At 38.7% G+C, this 26,653-nt stretch overlaps 1 protein-coding gene and 1 long non-coding RNA gene across 3 annotated transcripts; both read right to left on the bottom strand.

Moving 5' to 3' along the window:
* Positions 1–3,000: 3,000 nt before the first annotated feature.
* tescb (tescalcin b) lies at positions 3,001–7,020 on the bottom strand. Of its 2 annotated transcripts, XM_034709794.1 has the most exons (9): positions 6,884–7,020; positions 6,711–6,776; positions 5,971–6,040; positions 5,695–5,775; positions 5,429–5,568; positions 5,289–5,350; positions 3,770–3,877; positions 3,635–3,682; positions 3,001–3,436 (listed from the first exon to the last, which is right to left on the bottom strand). In XM_034709794.1, exons 2-9 carry the CDS (start codon positions 6,772–6,774, stop codon positions 3,350–3,352), a joined length of 660 nt encoding a protein of 219 aa, XP_034565685.1. In that variant the 5' UTR covers positions 6,775–6,776; positions 6,884–7,020; the 3' UTR covers positions 3,001–3,349. The 2 variants fall into 2 exon arrangements, with proteins under 2 accessions (XP_034565685.1, XP_034565684.1); XM_034709793.1 differs by having other exon boundaries at positions 6,711–7,016.
* An 8,805-nt stretch (positions 7,021–15,825) lies between these two features.
* Positions 15,826–16,513, bottom strand: LOC117830784. Its single transcript, XR_004634841.1, has 3 exons — positions 16,255–16,513; positions 16,016–16,107; positions 15,826–15,906 (listed from the first exon to the last, which is right to left on the bottom strand). It is a non-coding gene; the product is annotated as an uncharacterized LOC117830784 (long non-coding RNA).
* Positions 16,514–26,653: the final 10,140 nt, after the last annotated feature.

Here is a 26,653-nt window from a genome sequence, read left to right as displayed (position 1 = left end):
AAGAAAATCAGGAAGCTGCTGAGACGCTGACTGTGTGATATCAGCTCAGAGTGACGCATGTGTTCGACACAAGGCTGCATCAGATAGGAAAGATTTCATGAAACTGGCGCGCTGTCTGGCCAGTCACAAGGTGTGGGTGTGAGTGGGTCAGATAACTGTATGTGTGTTTTGTACACTTGTATCCTCTTACAGATAGAGATGCGAGTGTGTGAAGGGTGGGTGTGGAAAGAGAAGTTGAAGTTCTGAGACGTTTTTAAATAGATGCACAACAGACAGTGCATGCAAACATGTCATCTATAAATACAAACAATGAAATGCCACATACACCAAATGGTTGTGTTAGAATGAAGTAATGCTTAACTTAACTTTTCCTCTGATCACAAGCTCTCGGGAAACTGGAAGTAGATGGGGGATTCACTTTAGGTCATGAATCAAGTTCCCTGTTAAAAGTTAGTTTTATTTTAAGCTCAAACACGAAGGTAACCTCAGGGCAGCAGTCAGCCTTAAGTCTGCATTTTTAATCATTGCCAGTCCTTAACTGTTTACAAGAACTCAGTCTAGAGAAGCTTTCACAGCCATACTATGTGTGACCCTGACATGACTCACATCCTTTCTGTCTGTAGGAGGAAACATGTTTACCATTAACCTTACAACATCAACACAGGCAACAAAACACAAACACAAACAACGCTGGACTCAATTTTGATACGGTCTGTAGATGCTGTGACTATAGTTCCACCAACCACCAATCTACAGCACATCATGAAACATAACTAAGCTCTGCATGAGTGCAATTTTAGCTGCTGAATGTACTTTGTAGAAGTACTGTTCATGTTGCCAACAAAAACCTCTCTCACCAACTATACTGTTTTTTTATTGTGTCATATTGGCAGACAACTGTTGCAAGCAGCACCTATAATTCTATTAATTCAGTTTTAACAACAGATTTAAAATAAAAGTGACTACAGCCATGCTAGCAACTCTATGAGGCTTTGCTTCTGCATATAAATCAACATGATAAGAACTAACTGCATTATTGTATTTTGATTTTTTTGTTCTACCCATTTCTCATCTGTTATAATGGAGACAGAATTTAAGACCTATACAGCAGACAGTCAACATGACGGAAAGAAGTCGCCATGGGTTTGTTACTTTTAGTCATGCACAAAACATAGTGAAGTTAAGTTTCAAGAGTTAATTACAGATTAACACAAGGGTTCTTAAAAAAACGACCCCAGTCAATAGAAAGTATCCTACCCATACATACCCTCTTTTTAGAAATCCAGTCACACAGCTGAACAGATAAACAAAATGAAACCATGCTAATGTGTGAATGACTGAAGATGAAAGTAAACTCTAAAAAGAAGTGAATTGTAATCAACACAGCTGTAAAAACATATTATGGCTTCTACAGTTATTTTTAAGACTCTAATGTGGGCAAAATGCTCGCAAAGTTCTTCATAGTTAAGCTAGATGGTAAAAGCCACAGAACTCAGGCTGATGTAATTGCACTTAGTTTGGTGGATATTTATTCAAATACAAAAATAATCTGATATTGCAACCTGATGACAGTGCTATCAAGGGTTCAGAAAAGTTAGTACAATGTGTGTACTGTATTACATGAAACTACCTCTAATACATGTTTAGAAAGTCAATAGAAAACATATTCATAGTACTGTTATAGTGAATTATTGACAACTTGTCAGGTAAAATTGGAATAATATGATGAGATAAGTTTAAAAAAAATGAATCTATTAACTTTGGGTTGATAGGCAAAGAAACGATCCAATCCGATTTTATATTATATGCCATACTTTTTTAAACTTCATAAACCACTGCAAACTCAAAATCAGGTCCACATTCATCATTGTACATGTTTTGACCTGTAGGGGGCAGTAAAGACTCACGCCTGAACCGCAGTGCTGATGGGTACCTACTATGACATCATTTAAAGAAAATATGGAAAAATGTAGGCGTAGTGCGCCTTACCACAAACAACATACAGTTCTTAGACACTATGAATTTGGTGTGTGATAAACACATAGCAAAGGAAGCAAGTCATTTTCTTCTTGATAATTTTGGCCTTCTTTAATGATTGTCAGGTCCCCAAACAGAACAAAACCAGGGATTTTGTCTTCATTGATATTGTTGTTTACATGAGATAACTGATCTTAATGCTGTTGATTGATACTTAATAATTATAAATATACCACCTAAGTCCAAGCAGCAGACTGGAACAGAAGGGCTGATACTCTGCTCTTAAAACAAACGTTTGCTGCTTTAGCACAGATTTTAACGTCTCATGTTCAGTCAACTCGTCAGATTTTGTAACATTTGTTTGCATATTGTATTAAATTTAAGAAAAGAAAAGGTCTTCATAATTTAAGGTCAGAAAAAATGAAATATTTCTCATCAAGCAAAATATTCTTTGACGTTTTTATCGTGTATTAATAAAGGCCAAGAGGTACAGTTAAAGGGAGTTTCCACAACATTAAATATCGTAAGGAGAAATATCACAGATCACCGGGTGAAGGAAAATGTTTCCATGAGTCATTGATTCTTTAAGTAGATTGGACTTTTTTCTGGGAAATCCTGGTGTAACTTCTGTTTCCAAGGTTCATGTTAGCTTAAATGTATAAAATGTCTGTGTGACTACTGTTTTTGTTTTTAAAATGTTATACTGATGTTTCTGAGGTATATCAGAATGGAAATTACATGTACATTCTTTTATATAATGACACACTACATAAATATATACTACCCCTTGACTGTTGAGATACTGCATCAGTGCATTGTGACAGCACTCCCATTTCCTTTTTATCAGAAAGTCACATCATGAACTGGAGTCAGATCTGGTACATGAGGTCTTTTATTGTGCAAATATAGCAGAGCATGCACCAAGTGTCATATTTTAAACATTACTAGAAGTATTTCAAATTATTGCATTGTTATTAAATACACCCATAAGTACAGTATTAATAAAGACACATCTCCATATCCCTGATTATTGAGACTTATAGATTTATGGCATTAACATTCATACATGTTCCTCAATCATCCATGTTTCCATGCATAGAGTCAAACTGTCTGCTTCTTCAGACATGCATAATTGATTATTGCTTTGTCAAAGTTATATCAGCTTGACTGTTATCTGACTGATTGTATTATTGCTTAAAATCAAAAACAGTATTCCTAATACAGCTGGTACATGTATTCTTGATATTGCATAGTTATTCACATCTAAGTAAGGCATATATTCAATGCAAGCAACCAACTGGTGATAGAAACAGATAGTGAAACCATGACTTTGCATTCTCAGAGTTATCTCACAGTCACTGAACAGTTCAGTTCACTGACCTCCATTACAGAAGTTCATCGTGTCCATGTATAAGAAGCGAATATTCATTCTTGTTTCAATTTCAAAGCCATTCAGCAACTAAAACAGAGAATTTGAAAATATTTAAAAATGTATATGACTGATCATATTTTTTTGGTTGACTTTTCAAGGTTGCAATATTTTAAAAAAATCCAACAATATCAATTAACATAATTCAAAAGTAATATAAACAAGATACAGCATGTTCATAGAATAAGAAAGTACTTTAGCAAACATCAATATACTCTGAGTACGTACCTTCAGGAAATGCTCAAATGTGATTCCCTCATAAAACTCATCAGGTTCCTGTAAGCAGGAAAGTACAGTTACTGAATTGTACAAACAAAAAGTAGAGATCACTTGTTGTTTCTTAAGATACTACAGCTTACATACCATGTGACCCATAGAAATACTGGCCACCTCCAACATGGCAGCATCTGCAATGCTTTTGGCTGTGTCTATCTCCAGCGTCTCACTGAGAGACAGGAGCTCCTCCACCACCTGCACAGACAAAAGGAGAAGTAAAACTTGTAACAAATATGACCAGATCCCTTTAAATGTGGCATCCCACAAGGCTCAACTTTAGGGCCTCTATCATTTTAGAACAGATAGTATCCTTGGTGTGCCACTCTCTCACTAAAGAAAAAAGGCAAGCTAGACATATTCCTACTACAATTACAAGGTATGGCTCTCGTCTCATCTCGTCTGATACAGATACAGCAGTCGTCAGCCACCAACACAAATACAATCCCACTCTGTGGAAATCTAGCTCATTATTGTGGCGGAAATCTGAAAATGAAACACTCAAACAAAGATGATATGCCTTTCTGAGCTTTATTTAGGCCTTCAGTGAGCTTTGCAAAGCGGTCAGCTGGCAGAGTAATCTGACAAGCGAGACAAGGTCTGCACAACTAACCAAGAGTGAATATTCAGCATGGTATTTATCGTCAGCTCTCTGGTTTGTCTCACAGCTCTTGGGTTTGTTTAACGATGAGATCATTGTTAAAAACCAGAGAGCTTTTTACGACCTCTCACTCCCTGTTTTCCCCCTCAGCTATACAAACAGATAACAATATATAAATCACAGAAGGTCTGTGTGTATGTTACTAACTTCTAATACACACAGGAATGCCATACTATCATGTCTGTATTTTTCCCATCATCATAGTAGCCTCTGAATTAACCACTTGGGTTAGGTGACTAATTTTGATAGCTTAGCATTTGTCAACTCTCACCAGCTCCACCCTCTTTTCCAAGTGTGGTAACTATTGGCTCAAGAAAACCAACATGGCGACCAAAAGCCAAGCTTGAGGCTTAATTTACACAGACAAGAAACAATGGGTGATGTCACAGTTAGTATATATCGATTATTTATACGGTCGGTGTCAATGATACAATTTAATCCAATCATTTAACCCAACATCATCCATTCACTGGACCACTGTCTTGTAACTTCATGTGAATAGTTTCCTATTCACACCAAGTCCAGTTCTAGCATCTATTTATGGTTCTACATCACATTTACAGACCCACCTATTTTATCAAGCAGTTAATTCAATCACATGATCCTCCCTGGTTTTCCTTTGTTTTACCATGCTGTTGGTTTTACTTATGCTTCCCTACTTATTTTTTCACTCTGATACTAATAATATAAATATTATTTCTGTTTTTATTAACTATGAATAATTATTCATTGAAGAAAGACAGCTTAACTTCTACATGGAATCTGCATCTTCAATTACCTTTAACATTTTTCTGATCGAGTTATAAATGCTAATAACAAAAAGGTAAACTCAAGACGTTTCCCAAGACTTTGAAAAGAGGTTGTGGTAATCTTCACGGGTAATCTGAAGACTTCAGTTAAAAAGGTGTTGAACAGCATAGCTGCCTAGAGAAGTAAGCAGGGTCTTACATGTCTGTATTCCTCCAGGGTGATTGTCCCGTCATTGTCTGTGTCATGCATGTTAAATATAACTGCAGAGAAAAACATGGATTAACGACAGCCACAGATGATGTTAAGTATGTGAGTATGTTGTTTGTGTTAAGTCGCACATCTCAGTTTCTCCTTCCTGACGCTCTCACGCTGCTCCTCTGTGATGTGCAGCTTTGGGGGCTTAAAATGGGACATGACCACCAGGAAGTCCTCAAAACCAATCTCCTCAACCACACCCTCGCCATTCTGACGAAGGTTTCTAAAGAATTAGAGCAAGATCATGCAAACCTGATAACATACAGAGCAAATTTTAACCTTTCAACTTGTGCTTTTGCAGCCAAAGTAAACAAAGAATTAACCACAGAAAAATACAAAGCATATTTACCTTCTGTCAAAGAAGGCCTCTATGATCTGAGAACGGATTGGATTGCACGCCAGATCTGGAATTCCATTGAGATGATCCCTCCTATGGGCATAAAAGGGGAGTAACAGGAGTGGCATGTGTTACTACAGTGTAAAATAATTATGGTCATGAGGCGACTTGAAGCCTGTTAGGCAGGTTTCCAGTTCGAAAGAAAGAGGGTGAAGCCTATTTGTTTAATAAAACGAAAAGGATGAAAAAACAAATCAGCACACCAGTCCGTACCTATTGTTAACTTACCGCAGAGTTTCTTCATTGTGGGTCAACTGCTTGAATCTTTTATGGAGGACACCTATCTGTTCGAATGAAACTGAAAACAGAAAAATAAATCAGACTAAAGTTAGTTTTTTTAACGTGTATATAGCGTCCTCAAAAGGAGACTTATACAAATTAGTGAATGACCTCTCCAAACCAACACATCTTGCATTAATATGTTTTTGGTTGACAATGACTGCAACAGGTTTTCTAAGTTTTACTGGAGGCTTTTTGGGCAGCAGATTTGGATATGCATATTTTTATGTAAAACACTTGCTGTTCTCTGTCAGCTGCTGCAGACACACACTTTCTTGAGTCTATTAGTGAATTCAAGTTACTATTGATGCATTTCAAAGTAGCAATATGTTATCATCTATTAACTGTTCTGTCAATACAGTGTGTGTTATCTATTATTTACTGTACCTCTCTGTAAACAGGATAAAGTTTCACTCTCAGTTTGAATTATTGATCACTACTGCACCACACAGACTGGTTTCTCGTTGACACAGAGATGGATGACATGAGTGCTATACTCTAAAAGCAAATATTGATCATCTACTAAACACGTGGTATAGCCTAGTACGTGCTCGGATTTCCCCTTTAAGATTTAAATAAAAGAGACTAAAATTAAAATCTTATTCCTGGCAGAGTTAGATCATGTTTTCACACATCCCACGTCTGACTGCTGTGCTTAAAAAAAGTAAGTCATACGCATAAATACTCACAGCCGGTCTTTTCCGCCAGATCAACATATTCCGGTTGGCCAGGTAAAGATTGCAGTGCGCCCATACCTAAATAATGCGCCTCCCCGATCGGTCCAAAAGAAGTCAGTAAGTGAAACGAAGCTCTTTGTATGTTAAGAGTTTCATGTCCATATCTGACAGTTATCCATCTCCACCTGTGTGTTGTTGACAGACCCCGGCTCACACCTTCTGCTCTCTTCTTCCTCCTGCGCGCTGAGTCGTCAGGCAGGTTTCATCCTCTGCAGACAGCGTAGGCCACTTCCGCAACTACTGTCGCGATGACGACACTCACTTTTAGGAACAACAGGCTGCAGTTTGAATTATTAACAATGAGTTTTTTATTTATTCAGAAGCCTCGACCATTTGTGACCTGTTTGTTTATACTGTGCGGACAGGGAGGGTAAAGAGCGAAAAAGTAGCAACAAAAGTATGTGCAGTGGTGGACAGTAACAGAGTAAATTTATTTAAGTGCATTTTTTGAGTATCTTTACTTTACTTGAGTATTATTTTTTGGGGGGAAGTTATTACTTTTACTCCTCTACATTCAGAAGACAAGTATTGTACTTTTTACTCCACCACATTTCTATCAATGCTAGTTACTCACTACTTTTGCTTTGAGGTCAGCTCATGAATTTCCTCCTCTTTTCTGAAATCTGATCCCTACGACAGTAAAATGTGTTTGTGTATTTCTGTTTGTCTCAGTGGTTTAGTCGTACCAGTATATTGTGCATCTCCACGGTTGAACTTTGAATACTTAAGTATTTTTAAAAGCAAGTACTTCAGTACTTTAACTCAAGTAATAATCTGACAGAGCAACTTTCACTTGTATTGGAGTAATATTTGACCAGGAAGATCTATACTTTGACTTAAGTAATGAATCTGTGCACTTTGTCCACCACTGTTCATAAGTATACCAAAGCAACATACATGGATGCTATTTCAGTTTCAGATATTATTAATATTATTTTATTACTGGGTAAATACCATATCCATTGTGCATGAGCAAACAAAGTAAAGAAATCAAGACTATCACATTTTTAACTATGTTGTGACATTCAATGATGCACTTAAAAATGACTTATGACCTGTGTTGCTTTTTGGGAAATGATTTATGTGACCGTGTATGCTGGATAATGAATTATGAAAAAAGAAAACACAAAACTATTTATGTATTTCTATATTATTGGTTATAGTACATAATTAACATAACATAACATAATGATGCATTTAGTGGCATCAAGAGGGCACTTTTTTATGTTTTATACATTTGAGAGCAAGAGGAGAACCACCAGAATGAGGAACAGCTTCTTTCCTGAGGCCGTAAGACTGCCGAACTCTGGTGGTGCTCTGTAGTCTCGGCCGCTCCCAGCCATACAGACTCTGACATGAACAGTACAATAAAACAGACTACCTCAAAACTTGCACACTGTACATTTGCACATTCAATTGCACTATGCACAATATTTATATTTGTATTTATATTTTTGCAGCTTTTACTAATGTCTTCCTTTAATTGTATGTTCTTTTTTGGCTTTATACTAGACCTGAGAAAATAAATTTCGTTCCATATCATGCGACAGCTTGTATTGGTATGACAATAAAAAACCTTGAATCCTTGAATCCTTGAGGGGCTTCGAGAGGGCACTCTTTTCATCTTCTACATTTTAGGGGCATCCAGATGGCATTTTAAATGTTTTCTACATAGGTAGACTATCCAGAGGGCACATATTCATGCATTTTCCTCTGAAAGGGCACCAGAGAAGGCAGTGTTTAATGTTGTATCTTCTACAGTGGAATCCAAGAGAGCACTTTAGCGAGTTTTCTTTCGGACATGATGACACCACCACCCTGGGAACACTACTGGCAAGCGTGATTTCAAGTGTGGGAAAACATAAAGACGTTAGTCTGACGGCTAGCCTAATTGTCAAAGTGTGGCTAAACTTCTTAAATACATGTGTTGAGTTACAACACCAAGTTGGTGGTGTTCACCTCATCGTTAACCACCTTGCTTTTCGCAACAGTAAAGAAAGAAGGGAGGGGAGATGTTGGGCTCAACTAACACAGACTGCCAATTCCAGTAGGATTCTAATTGCTTTTTGTGTGTCACATCTAAAATAATGAGGATGCTGAAGAGGATGCTGAAGAGGTGGATAACATTAATGAGTTTCAATGACAAGTCATCGACTTGAGCTGCAAGTAAGCTACTTCTGTCCACTGCTCCTAAGGCTCATGAAAGTTAAGACTGTTCGGCAGCTGCTCTCTATCACAAGTGGAAAGTTGCTTTCATAGTTATGTATACTGAACCTGCTTCGCCCTTCAACTGTAGCCATGCTGAAGTAGTTTTTTCACAGCTAAAGTAGCCTTTTGTGAAAATCCACAGGTACTTGTTTGTGGTGAATTTGATTTGAATCATGATTGTAATTGTGGTTGTGTGTAGTTTTTGTGTGCATTTCTTTTTCTCGTTAGTTGTACAGTTTGCTCATTGGTAGCCACTTAATGGACCTTGGCGTTAGAGTGTCTTTTCAACAGCTGTTTGCTGCTGCATTAGTTTTGAATAGTGTGATGGTAGCTGAACATGATATGACTTCATTGGAGTTAAAATATTTATGATACATCGTATCAAGAGGGAAGTTTGAACATCTGATCTCCGATTCTGACTCATTAGTGTGCTTGTTGCAAAAACTTCCAGATGTAAAGATGACAATGTGCATCCTCCAGTAACGCTAATTACCCACTTTGATAGACAAAAGCTTCAAGACAGAATGACATATGTCTGTAATTATTAAAGAATTAAAGCCTTAGGCAGGAGATAACAGCTGCATTGCTTCAGAGCAACAGGAGTGTCATCTCTAGGCCATTCTTCACTGTTTATGCAAAGTGATGACACCTGTTATTCACGCATCAGTTATTTGGCTCGGTGAAGCTCAATGCGTAGAATGTTTCTCCTAAGAAGTCAGTTCTCTGTAAAGATGTGAGTCTAAACATCTAAAACCTGTCTTTGAAATAATCAAAACATGCAGGCCATGTCAGGTTTCTCATGCTGGGTACAAGGAACTGAAATAAGGTCAACTAGTTTTCAAATTACTGCTGTCAAAAAACAACAACCAAGTATTGTCATCATAGACTGTATAATCAAATGGACACAGTAAGTGTTCACTGACTGAAGCCAAAAGATTAAAAGCTCCCCAACTATCTACCTGAAGTGTAGGTCATAAACCCTGCCTCCAACATGTTAACAGATGGAACACAGGTCAAACTATAAAATTAAAATATGCAACAATGATTTTGTTTTCAAACATGGTTTCTGTGTATTTTTTTTTTGTGGTTGGTTCTTATCATGCTGATCCAAAAATGTACTTTTCTTAGAAGCTTAGTTTTTATGAGTTATTTGCACAGTGGTGCAGTGGTGAAGTGGTGAATGCTGTTGCCCTATTGTCATGGCTAGAAGGTTCCTGGTTTGGTGGGGCAGGTGCCTCTATGTGAGGGGTCTGCATGTTCTCTCCGGTTGCTCAAGCTTCCTCATACAGTCCTAAAACATGCTCACCAGGTTGATTGGTTACTCTAAATTGCCCGTAAGTGTGAGTGTGTGCATGAATGGCTGTCTATCTCTAAATGATGGCCCTGTGATACACTGGCAACTTGTCCAGGGTATACCAGAGCTCCTGCACTGGTCTGTACCGGATTAGCAGAGTAGAGGAGAAACTGCCAGAGAAAACGTAATAAACATTAAGCAATGGGTCTTTGATCTTTCCATAGCCATGCATGCCTGCCTCAAACCAACACGAGAATCTTACCTGCTGTTGACTGTACTGACCTGAGGGTTATTTAACGTTTTAAAAGAGGGAAAGAGGGTGACATCCCTTCAGTATATGCCTTTGCTGCAGCAGCAGCACATGTCAGCACCCAGGGAGGCGGCCTTTTGGCTTCACATCTCACAAAGGGCAGAAATGAAGACACTTTGTCCATTCTATATACAGTCAATGGCTGTCATCCTTGTGGTTTGAAAATGTGTAGTCTGTTTTTTAAAGCTGTCTCATGTGTGAATCAATCAAAAAAAATCCCATCATACATGCAATTGTTTTCCAATATGTCCACATTTACAGTTTTGCCTCAGCCAGAGCAAACATTTTACTTGAAAATGTTTCAGATAACACTGTCTGAGCTTCTAATTACCAGCTGAGTTATGGTTTCAGTCCTTACTCTGATGTTTTGAGCTTTTACTTGTTTTATGCACTGCCACACAGTACTGACACTGAAGTAACAAAAGTGACAACAAAGTTTTTTTTTAAACATTTATAAATAATACAATGACAAACACTACAGACATGTGCTCAAAACAATTCCAAATATCCCAATAAATACAAGATACAAGGAGAAAAAAAACAAAAACATGAATGGAACATATAACTCTTATTAATATATAAATAAAATGATATGCAATATTTCAGATGCTAAGATGAAAATCCTCTTCAAGAAACTCATTAAAAAAGGTCTACTATTTTATTACTTTTTCCAGAAAGCTTTTCCTCTAGGACCAAACAAAAGTGACAAGGTGTATGCCAAGTATGTATTTTATTACAACTATCTATTACTAACACGCACCACATGGTGGCAGCATGTCACCAACTATGTAATATAACACCAGTGTTTGTAGAGAAATGTCCTCAAACCCTGCCGTCTTTTGACATCAGAGCAGAGGGAAAAGAATAGTTAGTTTGTGTGTGGGTGCATGTGTGTTAGTGTGTATCAAACAGCATTAGCTCTTAAGTCACTTCAAGAGTTGAATTTTTGTCATCCTTTCCCCCCAAGAGTTTGGTTAAATATATTATTAATCACAGAGCACTCATTTAGCATTGTATCAACAAATTATATGCCACCACTTCTCCTCCCCTATAATGTGTATGTGTATTGAGTGCATCTTTATTAAACTGCAACAAGTTAATCTCACCCTGTCTTGTCTCGCAGCTGTTTCCAAAGCTTTCGAGCCCAGCCGTCTGCCACTGTTGTATCCTCTAGACATGAACAATGGCTGTCACTGCTAATAGAGAATCAACAGGCAATGTGAGGAGGATAACAACACCTTTCAACTGCTTGAAATCAATGTTCCCATTCTGCTTGTTTATCTTGATGTTAACTGACAGTGCTAGGAAATAATGATCCCCTCCTCAAACTTCAAGACACATTGAAGTTATTTTTTCCTGAAAGGCCCATGTCTGTATGTATACATTTTTTTGCACATTTTCTTTTACAACCAAGTACTGTTGAAGATTGTCACTTTTCAAAGTGAAAAGCCGGGATTTTTCACCTCTCTCTCTGTATCAACAGTCTATCAGAGAAGATGAAAGCCCAAACGGGACACTAATCTCTGAGGTAAAGTGCAGAAATAGTTACTACAACTCTCTTTATAAGACTTGGTTAATTATACTCATCCCTTAAGATATAGTCATCTGCTTGAGAGATTTTATTGAAGGTGCTTTTATTGCTGGACGCTTAAAACGCAAACTGTGTCAAGATTTTAGGGTTTGCACTGAGGCCTAAAAAACTGTGGCAGACATTTGTTTAAGAGCCTCTGGTGTCCTCCCTCCCCCTGGGACACCATTTGGCCCCATGCATTTTTTGTGTGTACCGGATACGGGATACGCAACATATGGGCACAATGACGTCAATTAACTTAAGACTTAAACTAAAATAAAGTCCCCAAACTAAATGTAGCCAGAGGAAGTCTTTACTGAAGTTTTGCAGGGCTGGTCTCAGATTGTCAGCAAATTTTCTACACAGATTTGAAAAAATGTGCGTACGACTAATATGACCTGTAGGGCAGAAAGGGTGTCTGGGACTCTGGGGTATTTCCTGCTTTGCCAAGTTGTTAATCCAGCCCCGCCTATTGAAACAAAATTATTGTTAAAATTGTAATTGTCTTAATTAACAAAAAAAAACCATAATGTAGAATGTAGGGCATTCAGTAAGTTTTCATACCCATGAGTTATTTTCTACATTTTATGTTGCTGCCTCGTGGTAAATTGAGTGCTGACAAGGGGTAAAAAAAAAACAGTGACCTAATTAATCACAGGCGTTCTGATTAATTAACCTCATTAATTATATGTATCAATGAGGTGACACAGATAGCATCACTGGTTAACACACCACTTAACCTTGTTTGTTGATTACTGACTTCCACATTGTAACCATACTCTACCCTTTACCTCATTAAGTTTCAACTCCCAAACCAGACTACTTCAATGTGATTGACTCACAGAGGAAGGTTGCTGTTAAAGCCTGGGTGAGTAATTTTTGACTGTTTATGAAATAGATCTAAATTTATGACCTACAAAAATAAACAAGACCATCAGCGACAAGATTAACCAATTGTATTTTGTAGTTTGTAATGCCTGTAACCACTATGAGGAGGTAGGCATTCGATATACTATTAACGTACTCTACTGTATACACATGTACAGGATAATAACAGGTACCCCTTTTGTTCACAGGGAAATCGCAAAGTTGACATGTGTTTAATTAATCAAAATGAACACATTATTTTAACAGCCCTTAAAATCGTTTACATTAGACTGTCTACACCAAAAGTTCAACTCTATTGGTCCTCCCTGCAACAGCCTATTAACCCTCATATTTACAGTTGCTGACAGTATTTAAGAAAAATAATGGGGGCTTCAAGACCACAAAACCAACTCGGCTTCATTTAAGGTTTCCAAAAACGCAGTTGACTCAAACAGCACCCTCTGGTGTTGAACAATTGCACCAATAAGAGAAACCCAAAAAACCTGCAGTTCCTCAAGTGTCCACTTGGGGCTGTCTCAAAAAGCCAGGTAAACTCCAGGACCTGTTTTAGAATGCCCAGCTTTACAGCAGAAATAAACAAATACAGTTTCTGTATGCTTTTACACTGTAAGGGGTTCAGTTTTTATTAACACATCCGTTATATGACTTAAGGGTTGGAGTTATATAAACATTTGCGCGAATAGGGGCAAAACCAAGCTGCCTGACATACAGGAGCATTGTAAAGGTTTGCCAGGAGGCTTAAGGCCTGTTAGCTCCATCGCTTTGCCTATGTCTTGGTTGACTGAAAGTTGGGTTGAGTCAACGATGACTGCCATCGTTGGGCTAAATATCCTGTATGTTATTTGATTAGAGGTCAATAACCGAGGATTCCACAAGGTTAAGATTGCATTCTCTTTAGTCCCAGCTCATCTTAAATGAGCATGTCATGTGTTGCATAGATGTGCTTTTGGTCCGTTTGGTTAACAGTATGCAAGGAAAGCCTTAAACATCCTATCAGACTGTTCTCTTAATGAGAAGTAAAGCAGCTTAAACAGTTTTAATGGTTTAAGTGTATGGCAGCCATTGGTCTCTGACATCAGGGCACACAGAACATTATTTTCCCTGTTTGGAGGAATTGATGCACAGAGTCGAACATAATCAATCTAGGCCCCCCCAAAAAACACACACTACATTTTATTTTCTTTATCAGCTTCTGCCCTTGAAATGCTCTTCCCCATAAAATTGTCTCACTTGCTGCCTGTTGTGTTTGTGTGTAACTATCACTGAGCGCACAACGTTCGAAGGCTTGAAATTGATTTGAATAAAGACTCTGCTTCGGAGAGAGAGAGAGCAGGAGGGTAGAAAATGAGGAGGTGTCTGTTATATACGAAGACAAAAAGGGGCGGAAAAGCATGGCCAAGGAGAGAGGGCAGCCCGAGCCTGTTTTGCATGCACGGGGGCTTCTGTGGGAGAAGGAGTTGACAGGGCGCCGCAGTGCTGCCTCCGGCTCTCAGACAACAGCTGCTCAGAAAGAGGAGACGTCCTGAGGGTGCTGCGACATGTCTCGCTCTTTCTCCATCTCTCTTTTCACCTGTCTGCCTTTTCCTTTCAGCGAGCAGACATACGCTAGACACATGTGAAATCTGCCGCCCTCCCTTCATTCACACACAACTGTCTTTCTCACTGAAACACACACACATCAAGGCATGTGGGGTTTTGAAATTCATGAAAAAAATTGGCAGGCATTCCTTGCTCAGAAAACACTCCAAATGAGCCAGGTAAAGCTGAATTTTTGATGGGATCTGTTGTTTGTACTGCTGACTTGGAGAGGTGTTCATGAAGAAAAATCACCAGCAACTCAACGGATACAAATTATTATTCTTCCTCTGTTTTCCAAGCTCCTGATGACAGAAATTCAAGTAGACAAGCCTTTGTATTAACTTCAAAACTCACTCTTATTTGCATTGGATTAATTTGGTTACTAATGACGTTTGTGTGTGAGAGCTCTTGTTCCTTGTTCTTATGCAGGCACCGCACACAGCAATATTCTGTCATTGTCACCACAACTTTAATGACAGTGCTTTAATACCTCACAATAACGATGTACGACTGTTTGATGTGATAGCTCAGATTAATGAAACTTCTTCCTATCACAAACGTATTATTAGAGAAGTCACTATGATGAGGTTTCATAGAGACTGTTAGAATAAATAGTTAAAGGTTATCACAATACAGAGTAGATGTAAACAGGAATATCTGAGCAGGTTGTTATAGTGGATTATTATACGCCTGTGTCAAATGCCTCTTTCCGATTGAATAATTATGGCATTCAGAGGTCTGCTGTTTTTCTATAGCAGACCTTTGCTGCTGTAAAAAAAAGACTGCTGCAATGAAGACCGAGCCGCTGCTAGGTGTGCGGCTCTAATCCTCGTCTCTGGAGGATTGTAATCACTGACACCATTCTCTGTGTAGGGGTCCTGCTCACCCTGTAGGGGTTCCCCCCGCAAATTCTTGCTGTTGAGAAACATCCGAAATTAGAATGCTGTAATTAACCAATCAGAGCCATTTATATAAAACTGCCATGTAGTAAAACATCAATACAATGTTTGTGCATTGCAGAAAAAAGGACAACATGAGGCTGCCTTGGAGGACCAGTGTAAAAGTAAAGGGGGTTATGCATGGTGAATGGGTTGTTATGTAAATTTGACAGGGTGAGATTACACCCTAACACAAATCTAGCTCATTATCCAGCAATAGAAGATATAAATTAACACAATAACAGTTAATATTGATTTACAGAAGATTTTATTGATTTAAAATGAATATGTGGAGTGATAAAAAAGTCACTCTGATTTGACTGTTGGTAGTTCTAGCATGGCTACTGGCTCTGATCCTCCTTCTTGGAGCACAAACAAACATTGAAATAAACATTTTGGTCCATGGTCAAGTTAAAACATTAACATGCTGATATAAAAATCATTTGAATGAACATTTCCAGTGAAGGTTACCTTGGACAAGGGGAATTGGTCTTCAGCGAGACTATAAATGTTGACTTTGTCCTCATTCAGCTCTCCTTCTCAAAACTTTGCAGATGACACACCTTGAAAAATAAATAATCACAACGAGTAACATTGTTGCTTTTATTACCGTATTACCGTTAATGCTAACAGTAATTAAGAAAGCGGGTTAATGAAGAGTATACATTAAATGGAATATTTGGCAGAAAAAGAACATGATGTTCATTTACAGGGGTAGCTGTAGCTCAGTTGAGTCGGAGATCTCTCATTTTGAAGGTTGGCGATTTGAGCCCAGATCCTGATGTCCACATGTCAAAGTGTCCTTGGGCAAGACACTGAACCCCAAAGTGCTTGTGGTGGCAAAGCCAGCAGTTTGGGAATGGGATAACTATGTACTGATGGCCACTCTGTACAGCATCCTCTTCCATTAAGGTGTGAATGAGTAAATGTGGCATGTTATGGAAAAGGGCTGAGTGGTTGAAAAGACTAGATAAGCTCTATGTTAACTCTTTTCGACCAACGCAAACCGGGTTGAATTTCTGGGCTGGTGCTTGCGCTGGTTCGGAGCTGGTTGATTTCGCGAACCAACGCAGCACCCGTGGAAGAGGCAGGTCATGACGTCAGATTTACATGACTGCTTTTCCCAGCAGCGCTAGTACGAACAACTTTTCCTCACAACAACAACGATGGCGACAACAGCAGCTTGTCTCCTCGGCCGACCACTACTTTGCTTTGGAATCCATTAGTCTCTTTTATTTTTTCGCGGCAGGACAATGGCGGAAACAATTTTGGTTTGTGTTTTTGATCACGACAACCCCGCCAACCACCCCCGACCCCTTGCCCCTAATGTAAGCGGTTCGTGGTTCTAGACCAGCAAAGAGTTGGAGCCGCTCTGGAACCGGTTTTCCCTGCCGGGAACTAGTTTACTCGCAGTCGAAACATGAAAAACAGTTTTCAATTGAGCGCCGGCTCCAAACTGGCCCTGAGACTGCCTCGGTCCAAGAGGGGTATGTAAGTACAGTCCATCTACCATTTTTGCCACATCGTGTAGCTGACATATTGCGCAGGTGGTGTCATTTGTGTCATTTGTGACTGGTTTTCTGTCAACCATTGTCCTGTAAAACTTTTCATAACATTGAATAACAAATTAAAACTGAAACTCAAAGAAAATTGACATAAATAAGAGTGATGGCAAATTACTATGACAACAAAAGCCATGTTTGAGAAACATTTATTCATCCTGTTTTTTGTTTTCCAAGTTTACCCCATTTGCCATCTGTTAACATGAAAGAGGCGGGCTTTATGACCTATACTGCAGCTAGTCAGATATTTTGGCTTCTCTTTTGATGTACTGTCATGTCGTCAAATGAATGCATGACAAATTTATGAATGGTCATTTCACATTTAAAAGCATGCTGTACATTAATAGAAATGCATCCGAAATGAGATTCACTAACTAATTGTTTGTGTACTTCCCATTACTTTAATTCTTACAATCTAAACATTCGGGCCAGGTGCTGGGAACAGAAGTGAGAATAATTACTGTGTTCATAAGAGACTGATAAAACACCTTTGACACCTAAACACCTAAACCACCTGTCTGAATGGATCAATGAGGATATCAAGTTTATCTGAGAGTCAGGTTTCACAGCCCAAGAGTTTGTTTGCACCTGTGAGTAGGAATGACAATGCACACATTGTCGACTTAATCTTATTACACATTCTAGTGCAATAAATCAAGAAGACTTTTTTGGGAGTTTGCTTTCAGATAGATTGCACATAAAAGGACAGGAAGATGAGCCTTTTTTTGGGGTTTGCCTTTGGTTTGTCAATATAGAAAAAGAGACGGGACTGCAGAGGCGTGGACAGGGCATGCTCTGATCTCCAGACAGAAAGAAATCAATTTCAGAGTACAAGCATCTCAGAGACAGGAAAAGACAAAACTAAGGAACAGTATGAGACAGTGAGGTTGTCAAAAGGTGGCAAATTTTGTTGAAAAGTTTTAGAAATACAACTCGGATACATTTTCTAAATCCTGAAGAAGCTTCAGAGTTTAAGTGATAGCAAAAGAAGCTGAGTAACACAAAAGATCTTTCCAACAACAACAACTCCAACTCCACTTCCTCAGTGGGGGGGATCCCTCATCTCTCTCAGGACAGATAGGAGATGTAATCCCTCAAGTGTGTCCTGGGTCTGTTCTCAAGAGTCATGCCTCAGGACACCTGCAAACAGAGCCTGGCATTTTTTATCAGATTCCTGCACCACCACAGATTCAGCTGCCTCCTCTCAATTCAAAGCAGTGGTTTAACGCTCAAGTTTTTTAAGAATCACTGAGCCGTCTTTAACTTGGAGGGAGGCCAGCAACCCCACGTAGAAATCTCATTACAGTGCCTGGTATTTTGCAATCTCACTTTTTCTTTCAACGTGTGAGACCAGGGGTGACGATTTGAAAGAGGACAGTCTGATAAATCAGACTTTTACTTTATAGTTCAGCTCTCACTTAAGAGCAGCTTGCCCTTATGAAGCCCGACAGAGGTGGCCCTATAGACTATCAATCTCACAATCCTTTGTACCATCACTCTACTTTACCCCAACTAAACTGCTCTGCTTGTGGCAGCTTCTCCCTCTTTAAATAGAAGCAGCCCCTCCACCTTTTTTCTGCATTTGGTTCAGCTTCATACCTCTCTGATGAACACTGAAGGTCACGATTCATTGAAGCTAAAAGGAGTACATCATATGCAAAAAGGCAGAAATTATAAACTGCCTCACATCAAACTGGCATTCAATTTCAGTTTAATCACACCCACTTAAGTAAGGATACTTCTCAACTTAGTCTCAGTAACATGTATTCCCATCCACCTACCCACCTGTCCTGACCAACAGAATCTGAATAAAATAGCTAATGTATTATTATATATACTTTAATGTTAAGATGCAGAATGAAGCACTTCCAGTAATGTCATCCAGAAAAAACAGTAATGAGTAAAGGTCATGTGTTGAAATACTAATAATTGCATCAAGCATTTTCCATTAAGAAGCTTACAGTAGAAGATTTGAAATATTCATGTCCATTGCTCTGACCTTACATGTAATCAACATTAATAAAAGAACTGTATATGAACTCCAGGACCCGAATGCCAATATATTTACTGGTTTTCTGAAAGGTTAATACTTATTGATGCTTTAAACTCAAAGGCCCTTAAGTGCTTTCATAATCAGAAATTCAAAGCATGAACTTTATGCAGGTGTATTGATCCCAAAGATCCATATAATGCAGACTTCAAGTAACAGGGAAAAATGAACATGTATTAGTAAGAAATTTCCATTTCAGTTAAGTACAGCAAATATGTTTGAACCTCAGATTTCAGTATTCTCTCAGTGTATTAAGTACGTGATACGCATATATTTTGATATCAAAAGCAAGGACAGCTGTTCCAACCATAAGAGAGAGAATATTGAGTAGATGTGGGGCGTCACAGAGGTGGTAATCTGTGTACTGCAGATGAATATGTGATGATTGGAGGGAGCACAGGAACCTGTGATTATGATTTACATCGACCCATCTGGACCAGGTTCAGCCTCCTGTGCCCCGATTTGATTACTGACTTTAAATGAGACCATTGGAAGTTTTTTTTAATGTCTAATATACTTTGGCCTTTTTATGGTTGGATGTGGACCCCAAGCCAATTTGGAGGGGTCAAAGGGTCAAAATGAATCATTGGTAATTTCTCCAACCAGTATCCATCAAGATCTCTGAAAATTTTCCATTAATATGCAACACCAGAGGCACCCAGGGGACACACTTGCTGCATGGCTTCCTCAAGTTCCATCAAGCACCTTCTGTGTATATGTGTGTGTAGCTTACCCTTTCATTCCCATTTACACCTGTGTGACAAGACACCCTTCACTGGAAGAGATACTGAAGTAGCATTGGATTCTGGTAACATCATTGACACGTTTAATAGCTGAAATATGATTGTACCAAATTTTAAGATACTCCATTAACAGACTGATATTTTACACAAAACAAAAAAACATGTTCCTCACATTGATGCTTGAGGAAAGTCGGAGGATCACCAAAGTAGTTACGATCCATTATCCTTAAAGTTCCTGTGAGGTCTTTTTATCTGATCATGAAACAGACTGAAATTAATATTGAGATGTCTTTATGCCCCACAAAATTAAACAGGACCATCAGCAACAAGACTCGTTATTTCTGTATTGTCATTTTTATTGCCTAAAATCACTGCTACAGGGTAGGTGTCAAATAAAGTGATCAACTGCATGCTGCCTTTGTTGATATTTTCCTGGGCAACAATTCTCATTAAGTGATAGAATTGACTGTTAAAGGACAGCAGGACATTTATGTTAATAAAAAAAAAAACATTTCTTACACATGCACAGAAAAAATGGCAAAGGGAAAGGGGGTACTGCTTTGTTGACACAAAAGGGAAAATTAAAGTTGCTCCAAGGAGCTTTAAACAGAGAATGTCTATGAACTTTTTTTGTCCCCATCCATTTAATATTTCCCACAATAAATTAAACATGTAACCTTCTACTTAGCAGTATACACCCTTGGCAATCATGTTTCTTTTTAACAAAATGTAGCAGAAGTTAATTTATTTGTAATTTCAGAGGTGACTGACTGACTAGCGAACCAGCATAAAATGTTTTTCTTATTTTTTCTTGTTCTTAAGGACTTCAGATCTCACTTGAGACATAATTTGGCACGACTCGAACACAAAAAACAACTTTGGGTCATGGTTAAATAAGTAAAAGTTGTCTGTGTTGTTGACTCCTTCCTGCATTATTCAGATCTTAGTGCACCACTGAGTCCAGCGCTGGCACTCTTAGCTGGAGTGGAAACAAACAGGAGCCCCAGGGGTCCTGGGATCAGGAATGAGAGCTGCTGTTGGCAGTTACACCAAGGTGAAAAAAACACAGGAGATGATTGTTGGTTACAAGATGTAACAGGAATCTAATCACTGTTTTCTAGGACATATGCTGCTGTACCCCAGCAGATGAAATCTAATGATATTGGTGACCTCCTAACCCTTCTCTGGCACCTGGTCAAATACCTCTTATTCATCCAAGTTGAATGTGCAGAACATCCTCAAAGTATGGAAATGTCTTGCAATGCAAACATGTGGCTGTCAGGTCATTATTTATTGTCACTTTGACAGTATAGTGTCAAAAGGTGTGTGTCAAGAATATACATTGGTAAGGTATTACATGATACATGATACCTCTGAAGTGTTAGGGGTGACCCGAACAGATGATTGATCAGCTGTGATCTATAACACCACCACTTTGTAAGGTCCATATGACCAGAACAGTGCAGCACTGCATTTAAGGAGACATTTCTAGTAAAGAAAAAATAGTACCCTTGGCCAGTATTAAGCCAGAGTTTTACTTGCTTACAGCTTGGCTCGTAGTTTTATGGTAGCCCATTCAACATCAAACTTTCCTTACAATGCCCAACCATTGCATTATCTGAATTTCAACCGTGACAGTTGTAATGTTACCTCGTTGTCATCCAGCCTGCAGGTATTACTATGTGATGTGACTTGGGGTGTTTACAGAGGGTAACCTATTCTTAACAGTATGATCCATAAACTAATGCAACTATTTGATATGATTATTAACATACTTTAACCCCTTCAAAGAAGAATTTTCCAGGATAGCAAAAGATTTTTTCTTGACATTTTGCTTTTTTATTTTTATATCCTATATTCAAGGTATTTTCAATGACTGGAAAATGTGTCAATTGTTTCAAGGTTTTCCAGGATGCCAGGGAACCCTGGATAGGAATTAGCATCTGTGAGGAAAACGATTGTATTGGAATATCTGTTGTTTTAAACTCCTTTTCAATGTATTTACATTTTTAACATGCTCACAAATATTATGCACAAAGTGCATTACAGACATGATTAATAAATGTTTAATATCATACCTGAAAAAGCTTTTCTTAAACATGCAGCATGGTTCTTTTTTTGACCCCATAACGTAAACAACACAATCTGGTAAGCTTACATAAAGATGCGCTGTCATGTGCCAAGGTCAGTGCTGTGCTCACACAGATCCTCAGTCACACAGGTCTGTAAATATAAACTAAATTACCTGTATGTTTACAGAGATACAGAATAGAAAATAATTGTTTAGACAACAAAAAGATCATTTGCAAGAACCGAATAAAACGTTGAATCGCCAAGAAATTAAAAGTCAATGCGTTATTTGTTTAACTGGATTATCCCATCAAACAAATCCCACACCTTTTTGTAACCAAGCAAATATAAAACAAGTTTTTATGGGTGGTAATAAATCATCTTTGTTATTTATAGCACTGGTAAAAGCGGATGTGATCTAGTATGATAAACTCTGTCTTCATCCTGAACTATTCCTGCTCATGCAGCTCCCTGATGTCAGTCAGGGTGGAGCTTCAAAAGAGTTTTGGCTGTCAGGGGAGTTTCAACCGGTTTCATCCTTGTCTTCCTGTTGCTCTTTTTCTCTGTTGTTTTTGTTTCATGAGGGACAGGAATCACTCCAGAGAGAGAGAGAGGCTTAGTAGCGTGAAAGTACACAGGGTGATATTCAAATTAAAGAAAAAATAATCAGAGGATCAAGTATTTTTCTGTGTGTAGTGAATGAGTTTACTACAAAAGCTACACCAAGTATAGCAAAAGGGCATTGTTCTTTTTGTAGTAAAGAGAGAAAAATGGGTCTTTTCTCTAGCTAATTCCTGGTGCCTAAAAGATAAAACAGCAACGTTGGATAGGTGCCAAGTTACTGCAAGTGCCAAACAGAACAAATGCTGTTTTTTGTACACTCACCTTGAACAAACCTCAAGACTACTTGGGGATTGGTTCACCTGAAAGATGCTGACTCTCGTTTTAAAGTTGAGAAGAATCCTGCCTCCCTCCTGTGCTACCTCTACATCAAAACTTGATTGTTTATGACCTTTGTCTCCTCCTTTTTCCTTCTATTTACTTTCCTACATTGTGTGAAAGGCTTGACAAGCAGTGTTTCAGCCAAGACAGGCTCTCGAGCAGCTACATTATGTTTTTTTTCCAAGCCTCAGTCTCTCTCCAGGTTCCTACTTAATGCTCAGAAAAGACCTGTTGTGTTGAGATACCGGCCTGTGTCACGCTGTGATCAGCTGTAGTGTTTACCTGCTGCATTGCAGTCAAGGTCAGAGGATTGTGGCTGTGGCCCAGTTTCCTCACCTGAGACCTGTGTGAGGTGAGGTGCTGTTAAATGTTTATTAAAAACGCACACACTTACACATATATATTAGAGTGTGTCTGTTATCCCGCCTGCTACCTTTTGGAACTACAGACGAAGACAGATGGGGATTTAGTGGTGATTCTCCAACAGGGTGACAGTCAATCAGGCATGACAGGGAGCGTGTGTTGCTACAGAGATGATCAGTTCCCATGAGTCTTCTTGACAGGGATGTGTGCCATTACGGATTTACCATAGAAGCCCATCTAGCACTGTTGAGAAAGGATTTCTGAGTTTAAAAGGTTAGACATGATAAACCTGAATCCACAACAGCTATCTGCTGAGCTGACATGTGGCTGGTTGTGCATGTATACTGTACACACAGCAGCAGCAGGAGGAGAGGCTAGCAGGGTTTTAAAGTTAGAAGAAATGTTGAATCAACATGGAATAAACAATAAGTGTGTTCGGAACAGCAGTCTATTAACCACATAACTTTTTTCATCAATAGGGAATAAGGGAAAAATGATAAGGGCTCTTAATTCTAATGTTGAGAGAGCTATTGGCTGATGTGGCAGAGATATTAGCCGTTTCCTAATTAAGGGCCTGCATCATTTCAAGGACGCATTTGAAGACTGATTGCGTCATAGCAGCATGCCAAAGACTGTCCTATTTCAATGGGTCATTAAAAGGGTCTTACAAATGTGTCCTTCTTACCCCGAGATTCATTGCGTGCCATTTTAATTTTAATTTTAATTTTTGATGTGCTTCTAGATTTTATTTTGATAGGAAAGCTTGAGAGAGGCGTGAAATGTATGGAGAGAAAGGAGGATGACGTGCACTACATCGTATTGCAATAGTTGGGGTTCCCATGACTCATGTCACGAGGATTGTACATGTAAATGGGGCGCCTATTCTACCAGCTGAGCTAAACTGGCGCTCCATTATGTACCGATTCAAATGAGATGGTGGATTCTCGAGAAGCTGACTAACACACTTTTGAGTGTAAGTCATATGATCCTACTCAACTGAATAGCTAGTAATGTTGAAAAATAAAACAGGTCTTGATACTTCAAAGTAACTTATACGTTTGGGTATTTGATGTTCGTTTTTTTGCTGGTTCTGATTCAGCTGTTCAGGTTGCTAGCATGACAGGAGCAGTGTTTATTAACAAAAAAGGAAGGAAGTAATAGCTGCGGATGTGAACAGGAAATCTTCCGCAGACCAGGCTGTCTCATCTCAGTTCAGCCTGAGCAGTCTATGCAGGCTAGGTCGTTTGAAGGATGCCACGCCTGAATTGGGACAAGGCTTTTATGATGTCACATGACTGATAATGGGGATGAAGACAAGGACTGTTGACCCTAACTGTGTGACTTTTTTGGTTATTATCATTAGCAAGTGACCGCAGAATCTCTGCCATGTGTGGCATGCTTTTGGCTAATGTAAGCTACAGGTGGCAGGCAGTTGCTTGCTAGCATCTACTTAAGCATTTTTGTTGTAACTTTAGATGGATGTACATATCCAGGTTTTGTCAGTGTTACAGTGGTTTTTGCCCACAGCCAAAGGGTTCTGTGGAGGCTTTGATTTGGATTTGTGTGGATGTTTGACGTCTGTGGATTGTTTAATTATACTCCTACATGTTTTCCAGTGTGATATGTGCTTGAATTGCATATTTAGAACGTGCATTTCTAAGCTTTGCTGGAACAAAGGTGAATCATGTTTTCTGCATTAATAGTACAGTTTTATTGAGACTTCACCTGCCATAAATAATCCAGCCTTGTAGGTCACCCAGTTACAGCTGCCTGGCGCTGGCACTGTCTACATACAATCAGCTAGGCACAGACATAAAGACGAGGGTCATAATGAGTCCTTTTAGAGAGTTTCACCTTTGTTGATAGACCCTGGATAACCTTCGCTGTCATTGCTGCCTGACATTTATTGTGTTCTTGCAGCAAATACAGATTTTAATTGTTTATCATGGTCATTATCATTCAGTCACAGTCTGTGACGCCCACATTAGATCCATAATAGGGTAGAAGTAGGGTAATCAATCACAGTGAGTCGGGCAGAAACGCTTAACACATGACATCTAAAAAACAAGAAAGCCATATACGAAGCTCTCTGCTGCTTTGAAGATCCTCCAAATTAGTTTTGAGAAGCTTCAAGGAGAAACTTTCAGTGATCTCCCTCTCTCATGCAGTGGTGTACATCTGGCTGATCAGTTTAAGAACATCAAGCTGATTCAGAGAGCAGCTCTTGAGCACATTTTCCCAAAAGAGCACTTCCAAGAAGGTCTGAGAGTTAGAAACTGTACCAAAGATGTCTCTGCAGCAAGCAAACTTTTATAGGAATAAAATTACATCAATGACGCATAGACATATGGAGAGAGAGACATTTACTCTTGGTCATTTCAATGCGGTTGGCAAACTGCTTTTGGATGCATTAAAGCCTATTAGTGGTTATTGTACTACTTTACAACCACGCACAGGTGCAAACAATGGAAAAGACAAACGTTCAAGATTAGAACAATAGTTTAGGGTTTTTATTTATTATTGTGTCATACATATAATCATATGCCCTGCCCGATTGGGCTTACAAGACAAGACACAATGAGTTCACGCAGTCCAGGGTCAGAGCACATAGCACAATCCTTCATTGTGAAGAAACAGAAAGAAAATTTAAACAGAACAAAACAAAAAAAATAAAATAAAATGCACATTACTTAAAGAGACTTTCTTCTAAAATAGTTTAGAATTCATCCAACTTTAAGAAATAGTAAATAAGAATAAAGTATTTACTACTAAAAAATAAAAAAGTAATGACCTGTCCCCTATTTAATACCAAACTATGCTTGGACTTTTTTTGAATCCATCATGACATAACATTTTCCCTTTTCACTTTTCAATCCGCATGAGAGAGTTGACTATTTAGCAATCTAGCCACGTTTTCACCTGCATACATTTAGGTCCTTCACACCCACACAAGTGTCTTCAATAATTCTTTCTGATTAGACCTCTGGCCAGGTTAGAGATGGACGAAGCAGTTATTAGATTTACATGACGGCAACAGTGTGTTGATAATAATAATAATAGAACTTGATGTTCTGTGTGTTCAGATGCATTTAGCTCTCTGTTTTTGTACCCAAGCAGGAATATTTATCATGAAATGTATCTCTACTCTCACTTTTATTAAGTATCTACATCATTTGATGGTATTATTCAATGTTAGGTCATTCCATTAAGGGGTATTGAAGGACAATTTGTGTGACATTCAGCAGTAAAAGATCAAACAATCCACAGCATTAACTGTCGGTCTGAACTGTGTGATAGTCAAGCAGCAGTGATACTTCCATCAAAGGGAAGTGAATAAAGGGAAATCACGGCTGGGCGCTCATCGAGTAGACATGTTGTT

This window comes from Notolabrus celidotus, chromosome 19, assembly GCF_009762535.1.
Source record: "Notolabrus celidotus isolate fNotCel1 chromosome 19, fNotCel1.pri, whole genome shotgun sequence".
Classification (NCBI taxonomy): Eukaryota; Metazoa; Chordata; class Actinopteri; order Labriformes; family Labridae; genus Notolabrus; species Notolabrus celidotus.
The sequence above is the reverse complement of the archived record's forward strand: the minus strand, read 5'-3'. Positions and strand labels throughout refer to the sequence as shown.

Excerpts from the sequence above, each read along its gene's own strand:
- tescb (XM_034709794.1), bottom strand. The coding sequence starts at position 6,774 with ATGGGCGCACTGCAATCTTTACCTGGCCAACCGGAATATGTTGATCTG. Across the intron at positions 5,569-5,694 it reads GAGGCCTTCTTTGACAGAAG|AAACCTTCGTCAGAATGGCG; the intron begins GTAAATATGCTT and ends CTAATTCTTTAG. Across the intron at positions 3,878-5,288 it reads CCCTGGAGGAATACAGACAT|GTGGTGGAGGAGCTCCTGTC; the intron begins GTAAGACCCTGC and ends TTGTCTGTGCAG.